The 14912-nt window shown below is 45.3% G+C and overlaps 1 protein-coding gene across 1 annotated transcript; it reads right to left on the bottom strand.

Annotated features, from left to right (window-relative positions):
* Positions 1-203: 203 nt before the first annotated feature.
* Positions 204-1217, bottom strand: RXFP4 (relaxin family peptide/INSL5 receptor 4). The gene has a single exon (XM_063103700.1). It carries the CDS (start codon positions 1215-1217, stop codon positions 204-206), a length of 1014 nt encoding a protein of 337 aa, XP_062959770.1.
* Positions 1218-14912: the final 13695 nt, after the last annotated feature.

Below are 14912 nucleotides of genomic sequence, written 5' to 3'. Positions count from 1 at the left end.
AGCCAGCTAGAGAGGACAGCTTCTCCCGAGGATGCATGCCTCCTGCACCTGGCCAACCCCAGAAAAAGGAGAGTGTTCATCTTGTACATTTCTCCCAGGTATCCCTTTGTCCAGGTTGGTGAGCATGATAGTAGGGCATCCCCTCCTAGAGGGGTTCTTGCTACCCACCGCCTGCCTACCTCCTTTAGAGCCACCTGTTCCTCTCAGCCCCGGCCCTGGGGCCACAGCTTTGATCGCAGATCCCTGAAGGTGTCTGCCAGAGCCTGCCGGGGCTTCTGCCTTAGGAGACAATACAGCACAGGGTTGAGGCAGCTGTTGCTGTGTGCCAGGCAGGTGGTGACGGGGAAGACGTAGGTATGGATGATGTAGAAAGTGCTGTCCCAAGGCACCAGGTCAAACTTCACCAGCACACCCCAGAGAGTGACCACATGGTTGGGGAACCAGCAGAGGAAGAAGGAGGCCACCAGGATGCGGACAGAACGGGCCACAACCCTGCTGTCCTGCCGTCGCCGTTGCCGCCGCCGCAGGAAGGCCAGCAGCAGCAGGTAGCTGGTGGTGATGATGCCCAAGGGCACCATGAAGGCCAGCACCACCCTCTGCAGCTGGTAGGCCCCCAGCCAGTACCTGCTGGGGAAGCGCAGCAGGCAGAGGCGCACGCCCCAGACCTCCCCCTCGGCCCCAAATACAGCTGTGGGCACTGTCACCAGCGCAGCTGCCACCCACACTGCCAGGGTGGCCACACGGGCCCAGAAGAGTGAGAGGTGGGTGCCTGGCCCTGCAGCCATGGCCACCACCCAGTAGCGGGCAACACTCAGTGCCGTGATGAGAAAGATGCTGGCGTAGACGTTGAGGACAGTGGCTGTCAACACCATCTTGCAAAGTGCACCTCCGAATGGCCAGTGGAAGTCCAGTACCGACTCAGCTGCCCAGAAGGGGAGAGTGAGCGCCAGCCCCAGATCTGCCAGAGCCAGGTTGAAGACAAAGGTGTCAGAAGGTGGGCCAGGGGCTCGCCGAGCACAATTTCCCAGTACCCACAGCACAGCCAAATTTCCCAGCAAGCCGATGGCCCCTACAAGCCCATAGGCCAGAGCAACCACGACCCTCAGGGCTAGGAATTTGACAGGCATTGCAGAATCATCAGGACTCAGAACACTGCCTCCAGAGGCGTTGACCCAGAATAACGTGGGCAGAGGGGCAGAGGTGTTGAATGTGAGCATCTCAGGGCATCAGAGGTTGGTGGTGCCAAGTAGAGGGGCCAACAAGCGACTGCCAGACTGGCAGGGGCCACTGCAGGCTCTCAGCAGGAGGCTTTGAATCTGAGCACTTCTCTAGCTACCAGGAGCCCTGGTCCACACCCACACCTCAGAGGGTGGAGTGTGGACGGGACAACCTACCTCTTCCCTGTTGGTCAAGACTGGTGGTGGGTGGGGCAGGGCGAGGAAGGGCCTGAACTCCTGGGATAAAAGCTGTGTGCGTGTGTATGTGCGTGTGTGTGTGTGTGTGTGTGTAAGAAGAGCTCTATGTGGTACGGTGGGGAGAAGGGGGCATTATCCCAGTGGAAGACAGCCCCAAGCCTCCACCTCAGGGAAATAGCTAAAGATTCCCTGTCTCAAGGGAATAGAGCCCCCACTATTCCTAACAGTGTGCAGAGGCCTCTCATCTCTGCAGAACGTGTTCCATTGGGGCACAGGGGAAGGGATCTGGGAGGGGGCATAGAGGCAGGGAGTCAGAATAGGTGTCTGAGAGAGGAAAGAGCAGACGCTCTGGAGTGCCAGACCTGCTACTCATTAGCTATGTGACTTTGGTGAATCACTTTACTCCCCTGAGCCTGTTTCCTTGCTTAAAATTTTCAGGTAAAAGTGTGCTTCACAAGATTAGTGTGGTGAAATGAGATAATTCATGTGAAACAGCACTTTGTATGTCTTTGCATGAATGATTGTTATTTCAAAGGAAAAGTTTGGGTTGTTTGTGGTGGAAGGGAGCGGGATACTGAGCAGCTATTATCATCACGCCCAGGGAACACTGCCAACTAAAACAGGGTGAATTCATCTCAGTAGCAAGTGACCTTGAGGCTAAGAGCAGGGAGGGAAAGAAGAGAGGAAATCACAGCTTCCTGTTCCCTCCCCACTGGGCCTGTGAGGACCCAAGTAGACATGGGCATGCCCTCAGTTCTGTTCCTGCTTCTGATTATTAAGTAGTCCTGCTAACCTCTATTACTCCCACTGCCATTTCATCCTTTTTTCCTCTAGTCTGTGGTGCCAGAGCCCAATGGTACCCCCATGCTCTCCTCCAATCCCCAAACCCCATTTCAGACCTATGGCTTCTGAGATATGCCCTCACCACACCACATCCTGTCTCCCCATGATCTCAGTCCTAACTGGAAAAAATGCCTCATTGGTTTCTCTCCTTTCATTGCCCACCATGTCTCTCCACTGCAAAGGAGCTGTGATGGGGAAAAAGAGAAGGCAGGAGGTGGGTAGGTAAAAATGTGGCTTTTTCAAGGATTTCAACATATCCAACACCTTCTTGCCTTCTGCCAGTTAATTTGATAATGTTTGATGTTCAGTTCCCTTGGAGTGTTGGGGGAGGGCCCTTGAGGACAACAAATCAGCAGTGGGCTTAATGAACCCTAGGAAAAATCAAAAGGTGAGAGATATCCAGGCTGGGTGCCAATATGTTTGGGTTTTTGAGCCAGAGATGGGTGTGAAGGGGGTGGCAGAAAGGGAGTACCCAGACCTAGGTCAGCGAGCCCCCGGGCTACCTCCTGGCCTCATGGGCTGCCCCTGTGTGACTTTGTGCCAGCCACTCTATCTTGCAGGGCCATGTCTACTCTTCTGTTCACCCAGAATCACTTTGCCAATCTGACAGATAAGCTAACTGTTTAATGTGTGGGGCTTATTTTCTCTTAGCTTGGAGAAAAGAAGCTGGACCAGAATTCCAGGGTTCTGTTACCCATTTAAAATATCTGATCCTCTGATCATTTCTTTTTTTACCTTTATTCATTTCTATTCTAAAACCTTCCCTTGCTCTGAGACTAGCAACACCCCCTTGCGGTTACATAGAGAGGTGATGCCACCGGCTGGCCATGTCTAAGAACTTCATTTTTCTAGTATTTCTTCGTTTATTCATTCATTCACTAATCACAGCATTTCCCAACTCCTTAAGTATGTGTCAGTCATTGTAGTAGATGCTGGGAGACAAAAAAAATAATAAAATAAAATATTTATCACTCTCCTCATAGAACCTCCTCATAGAAAATAATCAACTTTTTGAGATGGAAGAGATCTTTAAGATCATCCAGTTCAACTTCTTATTTTATAGAGTACGAAAGGGACTTGCCCAAGTCCACCAGGGAAGTGATGGCAGAGTCAGGATTTGAAATAAAAGTCTCATGAATCCTAGAATACAGCTTTTCCTACAACTCTTATGAAACTCTTTCTACCCATTATCCCTTCCCTCTTCTTGCATATGAGAAGCGCCAGCCCCAGCACTCAGAAGCTCCAAAGCTGCAGAGAGAAAGACCACCAGGATATGGACAGAGGGACAGTGACAACACCACTCGAGATGGTTCTTCATTCACAATTGCTGGGAGATGAGGAGGTACTAGATTCAGCAAAAATGCTTTTGCCATCCCTCATGTTCTGGTGAGCCATAATTTACCAGCTCCATTTTCTATCTCAATTAGAGTCCAAGGTCTTGTAGTTGTAGATTATGGTGTCTGCCTTACATAAAAAGGACTTCTAATGGCTGGACCCTCCCCTCAGTCACCTGAATATTCACCCCTCCCACCTCCAAGCCCACATCCCTTTCCCTGTACTCCAAAGCCTAGGTTATGGAGTATCCAGGGAGTAACTGGGAGAGGAGGCAGGAGGGACTTAGTTATCAGTCTGCAGAACACAAAGAGAAGGAAGTTTTACATTTGCATTTGCAATAGAGGGGACAGAGACTTGGCCCTTGGGGGGACTACAAATGGCAGGAATAGGAAACGTGTCCTAATTCAAATTCCTAAACTCACTTCCACCCAGTCAGCTACCATCTCTACTCCTTCATATGTCTGCCAAGATTTACTGTAGACAATTCTCCAGTTTTGCTAAGGGATATGGGCAGCTCCAATGCTCAGGAGCAAGTTCTGAATCAATCTCTCTCTTTCTCCCTTCCTCTCTCTCTCTCTCTCTCTCTCTCTCTCAATAATCTTTATGTTTTGGAATAGTTTTAGATTTACAGGAAAATTGCAAAGGCAGTGAGAGTGACACATCTCTTTTATTTTCCAAATTGAAATTGGCAGAGTGAGCCAGCCTGTGGCTCACTTGGGAGAGTGTAGTGCTGATAACACCAAGGCCGTGGGTTCGGATCCCATATAGGGATGGCCGGTTAGCTCACTTGGGATAGATAGTGTGGTGCTGACAACACCAAGTCAAGGGTTAAGATCCCCTTACTGGTCATCTTTAAAAAAAAAAAAAAAAGAAATTGGCAGAGCAACAAAAAAAAAATTCTTAGGGATAAATCTGACATAAGATGTGCAATACCAATACACTGAAAACTACAAAGAATTGCTGAGAGAAATTAAAGAATACCTAAATAAATGGAGAGGTTGTGTTCATGGGTTGGAAGACTCAATAATATTCTTAAGATGTCAAGTTTCATAATTGGTCTGTAGATTCAATGCAATCCTAATAGAAATTCTAGCAGGTTTATAAAATATATAAAATTGACAAGCCAATTCTAAAATTCATATGGAAATGCAAATATCCAAAATATGCAAATATCCAAACTATTTTAAATATTTGTAAAACAGCAAAACAATTTTGTAAAGGAGAATAAAGTAGAAGTACTCATGCTACCTGATTTCAAAACTTACTGTAATGCTACAGCAGTCAACAAAGTATTGTATTGGCAAAAGGTGTGGGTCTATTTCTTTCTTTTTTTTTTTAAAAAAAAAAGATGACCGGTAAGGGGATCTTAACCCTTGGCTTGGTGTTGTCAGCACCACACTCTCCCAAGTGAGTTAACTGGCCATCCCTATATAGGGATCCGAACCTGTGGCCTTGGTGCCATCAGCACCACACTCTCCCAAGTGAGCCACAGGCTGTCCCTGAATATCTACATTTTAAAAAGAGAGATAGAATTGGGAGCGAGAACTTTATTCCTACCTTGCATCATGGACAAAAACTAACTAAAAATGTATCATAGAGCTTACTATAAAATCTAAAACTCCAAAACTTTTAGAAGAAAACAAGGGAGAAAATTTTTGTGACCTTTGGTTAGTCAAATATTTAGATACAACATCAAAAGCACAATCCATAAAAGCAAGAATTGATATACTGGGGCCGAGCCCGTGGCGCTCTTGGTAGAGTGCTGCGCTGGCAGCGCGGCGACGCTCCCGCCGCGGGTTCGGATCCTATATAGGACTGACCCGTGCACTCACTGGCTGAGTGCCGGTCACGAAAAAACGACAAAAAAAAAAAAAAAAGAAGAATTGATATACTGGATTTCATCAAAATTAATAACTACTTTTTGAAAAATACCGCTAAGAGAATGAAAAAACAAGCCACAGACTGAGAGAAAATATTTGCAAATCACAGATCTGACTTGTACTGGCCAGCTGCAAAAAAAAAAAAAAAGAAAGAAAGAAAGAAAAAAATCACAGATCTGTTAAAGGACTTGTATCTAGAATACCTGAAGAACTCTCAAAATTCAATAATAGTAAGAAAACAACCTTATTTTTAAAATGGGCAAAAGATTTGAACAGATGCTTTACTAAAGAAGATAGATGGAAAACAAAGCAAATAAGCACATGAGAAGATGCTCAACATTATTAGCCATTAGGAAAGTGTAAATTAAAACCACAGTGAGATAATACTACATTCCTATTAGAATGTCTGAATTAAAAAGACTGATCACATCAAGTGTTGGTGGGGATATGGAGTAACTAGAACTTTCTTACACTGCTTGTGGGAATGTAAAATGACATAATTACCTTGTGTCTGGCTAGGCTAAGGCCTGGAATCCCTCACAGCACCAATTGTCTAGCTCTTAATCCTGTTCGTGATGCCAATTGTAAAGCTAGGCGACCACGCTAGTTGCCGCGGCTCTTTTACCTGCTGGTAATCCTGAACTGACTGGGCTGATGGTTGAGCTAGTGCTGGGTCTGGAGCTCCCAGACCCCTCCATTCACAGACTGGGTCACAAATCCTTCACATGCCAGGCTGGGTCACCAGACCCCTTCACACAGTTCTATGAGCTAGGCAACTGGCCACACAGTCCTTGGAAGCTGCAGGTCTGGAAAAACATGGCTGTGCAGGGTGGGCACCCGAGGCAGTAAAACACCAGCCAAAGCAGCACCACTATGCAGGTGCACTTACTCCACCCACACACACAATGTTTACTGAATGACTCTGAACCTAGGCAAGGGGAGCCTGACCAAATTGTTCCATTTTCCCAACACCTTGTAAAACAATTCAGCAGCTTCTTAAAATTAAACATACACTTGTTCTATGTCCTAGCCATTGTACTAGTAGGCTTTTACTCAAAAGAAATGAAAGCATGAGAATTTTCACATAAAGACTTGTACACTAATGTTTACAGCAGCTTATTTGAAGTAGCTTAAAATTGTAAACAATTTAAATAGGTAACCTAACTACCTGTCCAACAGATGAATCGATAAACAAATTGTGGTATATTTATACAATAGAATACCAGTCAGCAATGAAAAGGAATGAATCATTGCTATACATAACAAGAAGCATGGAGGAAAGAGACCTGGTGGCTGCCAGACCATGGTTGCTGTCCCTCCCTATTTGTCTCCCTGAAACATCTGCTCCTCCTCCATCTGTCCAACATCACTGGTCCATCCACACTACAGCCAATCCTGCCTTCACCAGCTCCTAGTCTTGAATATGTGCTCTTCTGCAACAGGATGACCTCCTTGCTGAGTCCATTTGCTCTAGACCAGGTTCACTCTAGGGTGCCCACCACTGGGCTTCCTAGGCTGTGGCTCTGAGTACCCCAGCCTTTCTGTCCTGCAAGCCCCCCCTACCTTGAAGCTGTATACATGAGTAGGTTTTCATTTTGGATACCTCCCCACACTCATAGATGAGCAGAGGCTCTTCCCAGGGCCACTCTTCTAAAACCAAACAGTTATGTTTCAATAAAAAATAAAAGGGCCGGCTCATGGCTCACTCGGGAGAGTGCTGTGCTGATAACACCAAGGCCACGGGTTCGGATCCTTAAAAAAATAATAATAATAATAAATAAATAAATAAAATAAAATAAAACCAAACAGAAGTTATGACTTCAGTAATTGACACTGCTAGTTAAGTCCTCAATGGGACACTCTGCTATACTTTACACTCTAACATTGGGGCCTGTACTACAAATTACATATCCCTTATCAGCTCAGTCTTTCATACCTTGCCTGGGTCTTATTAGTCAGTTTCCTGTTGTTTGTAACAGAATACCTGAAACTGGGTAATTTTAAGAAAACAAAATTTATTTCTTACAGTTTCAGAGGCTGGGAAGTCCAAGGTCAAGGGAGCACATGTTGGAGTACCTTCTTCCTGGTAGACACTCTCTACAGAGTCATGTGGCAATGTGGGTAATCACATGGCAAGGGCTGAGCAAAAGCCAACATGTTTCCTCCTCTCCTTATAAAGCCACAAGTGCCACTGCTGTGATAACCCATTTATCATTAACCCATTAATCCATGAATTGGAATCCATTCATGAAGGTAGAGTCCTCATGATCCAATCACATTTCAAAGGCCCCAACTTTTAAATACCATAGTCTGATTTTTCACCTGCTTAACCTGTTATGATGGGGATCAAGCTTCAATGATCGAACCATAGCATTCCGCCCCTGGCCTGTCAAAACTCATATCCTTCTCACACACAAATAAATTAATACCATCCCCATACCCCCAAAGTCTTAACTTGTTCTATCACCAATTCAAAAGTCCAAAGTCCCATCTGTGAAATCAACACAAATTATCTACTTCCAAGATACAACAGTGGGACAACAATAGGGTACACGGGGCATCAGGTGACAGGCACCCTGCAGGCATGGGGGACACAAAGATGATTAAGACATAGTTTCTGCCCTCAAGGAGCTCTCTCTTAGCAAGAACAACCAGAAGCATAAATGATACTTGTAAATACAACATTGAAAGGTGCTACACTAAAGATTTAATAGAGTTCAGAAGGTACACAAAGGATGAAGTGTTTAATTTTACTTGGGATAGCCACAGAGATGATTTTTGAATTGAGCCTTGAAATAAACAGTAGACATTTGCCCAGGGAAAGGGCATTTCAGGTGCAGGGAACAGTTCCATCAAAGAAATGGGGGCATGCAACTGTATGCAGCATCTGGGGAAATTCAAGTATTTCAGCATGATTAATACAATTGTGTGTGTACCCAGGAAAAGACCAGGAATGATGGAAGGGGGTGGCAAAAGTGATATTATGGAGGACCTTAGGCCAGGCAAATAAGCTTGGATTTTATCCTGTAGGATGAGAAGCCACTAAAAGCTTGTACAGAATCAGACTTATTCTTTAGAGGTATCTATCTGTTGACAATGTGAAGGATTATTCAATGAAGTTGAGAATGACAGGATGAATATCAATTAAGAGGTTTTTGCAAACATAGGCTGGGATAGTCAGAAAGTAGAGGAGGGAAGGAATACAGGTTGTATTCAGGAAGTAGAAACAAGTGACTGGGAATATAAAGGGATTAAGAAGAGGGAGGAATTAAGAATGACCATCAGTTTATTGGCTTGGGGAATTAAGTGAATGGGGATAACAAGAATGGATGGATGCCTAAATGTATGGTAGTACCTGTACGACATTAGAAAATACAAGAAGAGTGCTGGCCAGTTAGCTAAGTTGGTTAGAATGCGGTGTAGTAACACCAAGGTCAAGGATTCAGATCCCCTTACCTGCCAGCCACCAAAAAAAAAAGAAGAAAATACAGGAAGAGAAGCAGGTTGAAATGTTTGCAAACCATTTGGGTATAGTGATCCGATATGTCATTAATCACTTGGTCTGGAAAGAGACCTGGTCTCTTGAAGATCTGGATTTAGGAGTCTACAGTGGAAGGAGATGATGGGCAAACCTTGGAAGAAAAGGTCCAGAAGCTCTGTGAATCCTTTTGGTTGCTTTCACAACATCCATTTCCTACTTCCTCCTTTCTAGAGAACCTAATTTTGTTAGGTTCTAACAAACAAATGAGTGGTTCTTAAGCCTCTCCTCCCCTACAGAGCCCAGATGACTTGGAAGAAGTTAATTCTATCACCAACTGTAGGGGTGGATCCTGATTAGTTTAAACCAATCACAATATAACCACATGTCCGGACAATAATTAGTCCAAGAGCCAAGGCTTCAGCTAATCAATATATGACATTGCCCAGATGACTGTTATCAGTTGGCCAAATCAGACTGAAGTGGGGGGGTCCTATTTTATTTATTTATTTATTTATAATTATTTTTTCTTTCTTTCTTTCTCTGTTTTTTTTTTTTTTTTTTTATAAAAGATGACCGGTAAGGGGATCTTAACCCTTGACTTGGTGTTGTCAGCACCATGCTCTCCCAAGTGAGCCACAGGCCACCCCATAATTTTTTTTTTCTATGAGTGTCAGAGAGGACTCCTTTCTCTCATTGGACCTAAACACAGAATGATGTGCCCTGGCTGGTGCTGGCAATCATGTTGTCACCATGAAGGAAGCCAGTCTAAGGATAAAGCCTTCTTATGGAGGCAGACAGAGTAGAGAAACTGAGCATGTACTACCCTAAGGATTCCTAGTTATTAGAGATCATAATATATTTTATTATTGTTTAAGCCTTTTCCAGTTGGGTTTTCTGTTACTTCTAGTGAAAAGCACCCTGGTTCAAACCAGAAGGGATGCAGGATTGATAACCGGCATTTTTTAGGGCACAAAGGACCAGACTGTTCACTAAATTTATTTCTTACTGTAGTAACACAGAGAGAGGCTGGTCAGACCTATCTCTCCAAGCAGAGTAGACTGTAAATCTTCCTATGGAATGTTTGGGAAGCTGGAGTTCGGGGATTGGGAGATTTTCAGATATACAAGTAGATATTTGTAGAAGATGGTTACTTTGGTGAGACTGTTGTCGATTTGTTGGCACTCAGAGGCCAGTATGTTGGAGACTTTCTGACATTGAGAAGCAAGGGGCTGATGCTGATTGTATGGCGTTCACTTAGATGAGTTGTTGTTGATTGATTCAACAAGTATAAAATGAGTTCTGATAGCTACTTCTTACCACAGTTACAGAATAATCAAATCAGCCTTTTTATAAGTTTGTGGAAACTTTTTTGATTCTCAGGAAAAGATATTCCTCTTCTTGTCCAAGGCCAACTCTCCATCTGTTTCTTAAATCCTTTTCTTCCCAGACCTTGCTCCCTAAGTCATTCACTTCCTCTTGGGTTTTCTATAGGGCCTCTTTTATTGCAAGTAACAGACATCACCTCCAGCTCCCTCAAGTAATGATACAGATATCCAAGGACAGGATGATGCCAGAGTCCTTGAAAAATTCTTTTTCACACTTTTATCTTCCCATCCCCACCTTCTCTTCCCCTCCTTCACTGCAGTGGGGATGTTGGCCTGAAAGAGTAAAGCCCAAAGTGCATTTTTACAGTTTCAGCAGATCTGAATGGACTCAGGTGAGATAATGGGAAGACAAAATAGTACAGCCTTTAGGAAGCAAGTTTTATTCTTTTTTGCTTCTCCTTAGGTTCCTATTTCTGTTTCTCTCAGTACATCTGCTCCATTCTCCTGCTTCTCTACACAGACTGGATCCTCTGCTTGCTCTTCTTGGCCATACCCAAGATAGATACCCCAGTCTTAACAGCCCAGCATGACTGCCTACGACCAGTGATTACTATTGACCAACCATAGTTCTTTGATTCTGAAAATCCTTAGGAAAAAGTATCCTTTCAGTCCTTAGTCTAGTCAAGTATGTATCATTGATTTAGTCATCTGTGGCCCTTAAGTCTTGAAGTATGCAGGACTGTCCTTGCCAGAGCCTGCGGAGGGGCAGGATCTGTGGAAGGGGCTGTACGTGGTGCGGCCAGTGAAACATAGCTATACATACTAGTCCTCTGCCTACCTTACATATACTCCCTTCTTCTACATATAGTTCTAAAGATGCCCCTGCCACTAACATGATCCGCCTTTATAAACAGCCATGAATAGATGCACTCCTCACCAAAGAAAAACTATCTAAAGCCTGGTCCAAGGCTGGCCAGTTAGCTCAGTTGGTTAGCGTGTGCTGTTGCAACACCAAAGTCAAGAGTTCAGATCCCTGTAACAGCCATCTGCCAAAAAAATAATAAAAACAAAAAATAAACCCAGTCCAACTATTGCATCTGGATGCAATTGGAATGGGGCCCTGTTAATTATTCTACAATCTGTTAAGTGATGTCCATTCTTCTCTAGTTCTACTGTAATCAGTTCCAGGTTTTTGATCCTTTGATATCTTTCACTCTTTAGAAAACAAGCACCCAGACATCTAATGTTCAATAATAGAGGAAAACACAAGATAATTACAATTTTTTAAATTTAATTTTTAATTTTTAAAATTTTATTGTGAACTGACAAATTACAATTGTATATGTCTATGGGGTACAAAGTGATGTTATGATATATGTATACAATGTGGAATAAGTAAATCAAACTAATTAACATATCCATCACCTCAAATGCTTATTTTTTTGTGATGAGAACATTTGAAATTTACTCTTAGCAATTTTCAAGCATACAATATATTGTTGTTTGCTGTGGTCACCATGATGTACAATATATCACTTGAACTTATTCCTCCCATCTAGCTGAAACTTTGTACCCTTTGGCTAACATCTCCCCATTTCCCCCACCACCTAGCCTCTGATAATCACCATTCTATTCTCTGCTTCCATGAGTTCAATAGTTCTAGATTCCACAGTAAATAAATTCATGCAGTATTTGTCTTCCTGTGCCTAGTTTATTTTAGTTAGCATAATGCCCTCCAAGTTCATCATGTTGTTGCAAATGACAGAATTTCCTTCTTTTTAAGGCTGAATGGTATTCCATTGTATATATACCACATCTTTATCCATTCAACCATTGATGGACACTTAGGTTGATTCCATATCTTGGGTATTGTGAGTAATGCTGCAATGAACATGGGAGTGCAGATACTTCTTTAACACACTGATTTCAAATTCTTGGGTATATACCCAGAAATGTGATTGATGGATCATATGGTAATTCTATTTCTAGTTTTTTGAGGAACCTCCATACTGTTTTCCATAATGGCTGTACTAATTTACATTCCCTTCAACAGTGTACAAGGGTTCCCTTTTCTCCACATCCCTGTCTATACATGTTATCTTTTAACTTTTTGATAATAGCCATTCTGACAGGTACAAGGTGATGTCTTGTGGTTTTAATTTGCATTTCTCTAGTGATTAGTGATATTGAGCATTTTTTCATATATCTTTTGGCCGTTTGTATGTCTTTTTTTGAGAAATGTCTATTTGTCCATTATTTTTTTGTTTGCTTAGTTTTTTGTTTTTCTTGTGGCTGGCCGGTACAGGGATCGAACCCTAGACCTTGGTGTTATCAGCACCACACTCTAACTAACTGAGCTAACCAGCCCACTCTTTGTTCATTTTTTAATCAGGTTATTTATTTTCTTGTTTTGGGGAGGCAGGGCAGTGGCTGCTACAGGGTATTTTCTTGTTATTGAGTTTGAATTCCTTATATAATTTTATCATAACCCCTTAGTTTGATGTAATCTCATCTATTTTTTGCTTTTGTTGCCTGATCTTTTGGGGTCAAATCCAAAAGATCATTACCCGGACCAATGTTGTGTAGTTTCTCCCTCCAAAAATTCTTAATTAAAAGGGAGAAAATAGGGACTTCCTGTCAAGATGGTGGAATAGACGGTCCCCAGCGTCACTCTCTCCCACAAAGAATTTACAACTATAAAAATGTAACATCAGGGCCGGACCCATGCCTCACTCGGGAGAGTGCGGTGCTGGGAGCGCAGCGGTGCTGGGAGCGCTGAGGCTGCAGGTTTGGATCCTATATAGTGATGGATGGTGCGCTCACTGGCTGAGCACAGTGCGGACGACACCAAGCCAAGGGTTATGATCCCCTTACCGGTCACAAAAAAAAAAAAAAATGTAACATCAGCCAAGCTTGGGCCACTGGAGCTCAGGTGAAGAGGAGGAGAGAACTATGGAACTCATGAAGGCGGGAGAAACCATGAAGAGAGAAAGAAAAAACTGCTGTCAGTGGTTTGGGCCGCGGCCGCTTTAATGCTGGAGCACATGGAGCAGGAGCCGGCAGTAGCCGCAGCCGTGTCCTTCAGATGGAGTTACTTGGAGGCGGAAAGGGAGAAGAGGACTTTGATGGCCCCCAGGACAGCAAGACCACTAACAGGGTTCTTGTGGACCCACGTAGGAACAAGGAGTCAGAACAACTGAAAAAGGGGAGCCATTCAGAGGCTGGTCAGGAATGCAGAATTGTATGGGGTGCAGTTCAGTGAACAAACTCATGCCCAGATCAGAGTTTCTACACAACCCAGGTGCACCAGGTCTCTGGAGAGCCAGAAGTACCTATAAGGTCAACCATTAAACCCTGAGCTGCACAAAAAGCCTTCCCTAGGGAAACAGCAGCAAAGCAGCAATTTACCTCAACCATACAGCTCAAGTGCTCGTTCCCACAGGAAATTCCCCTATTTTAGAAGCAAGCAAAGGACAAAAACTTAGTTCCAGCCCAGGCACACCACAAATGCCTTGGGGCCCACCAGGGGACACGAGGCTTGGAGCCAGAGGCAGGACCCCTGCCCACAACCACTCACACCACCAGCACGTTGGCGCCCCACCCAGGAACCCGAGGATTGGAGCCAAGGACTGGACCCCACTCCCACATATAGGCACCCCACCAATGCCTAGGGGCCCCACCCATGGACCCAGAGCTAGCAGCTAGGGACCGGACCCCCTTCCCACAACCAGGCACACCATGCCAGCACCTCATGGCCCACCTGGGGACCCAAGGCTTGGAGAAGGGGACCGGAACCTCCTCCCACAACCAGGCACCCATGCCAGCACCTCAGGGCCTACCCAGGGACCTTGGGCATGGAGAAGGGGACCAAACCTCCCTCCCACAACCAGGCACACCTCACCAGTGCCTCGGGTCCTGACTGGGGACCCAGGCAATGTAGAAGGGGACTGGACGCCTCTCCCACAACCAGGCACACCACGCCAGTGCCTTGGGGCCCACTCGGGGACCTGGAGCATGGAGAAGCGGACCAGACCACCCTCCCACAACCAGGCACCCCACGCCAGTGCCTCAGGCCTGCCCTGGACCTGGGGCATGGAGAAGAGGACTAGACCCCTGTCCCACAACCAGGCAACCATGCCAGCACCTTGGGGCCTGCCCTGGGACCCAGGGCATGGAGAAGGGGACTGGACCCCCCCCTCCCACAACCAGGCTCACCATGCCAGTGCCTCAGGGCCTGCCCAGGGACCCAGGATAAGGAGTTGGGACTGGACCCACCCTCCCACAATGAGACATGCCTGGACAGTGCATCACGGCCCGCCCAGGGGCCTGAGGCATGGAGAAGGGGACCAAACCTCCCTCCCACAACCAGGCACACCTCACCAGCACCTCAGGACCCACTCAGGGACCCGGGGCATGGAACCGGGGATTGGACGCTCTCCACAACTAGGCACACTGCCAGCACCATGGAGCAGGCCAAAAACATGTCCCCCATGTGGGTGGCCCACCACAGCCACCACGATAGCCATGGCTGCTATGAAGGCAGCTAGATGCCACTACCACCACGCAGATGGTCCACCAGCCACTGGAATGAATTGACACAAGGAGAGTCACCATCAGAGATAAAGAAAGGAGG

This window comes from Cynocephalus volans, chromosome 8 (assembly GCF_027409185.1).
Source record: "Cynocephalus volans isolate mCynVol1 chromosome 8, mCynVol1.pri, whole genome shotgun sequence".
In the NCBI taxonomy this organism is placed as follows: Eukaryota; Metazoa; Chordata; class Mammalia; order Dermoptera; family Cynocephalidae; genus Cynocephalus; species Cynocephalus volans.
This window is presented reverse-complemented; position numbering and strand designations above follow the sequence as displayed.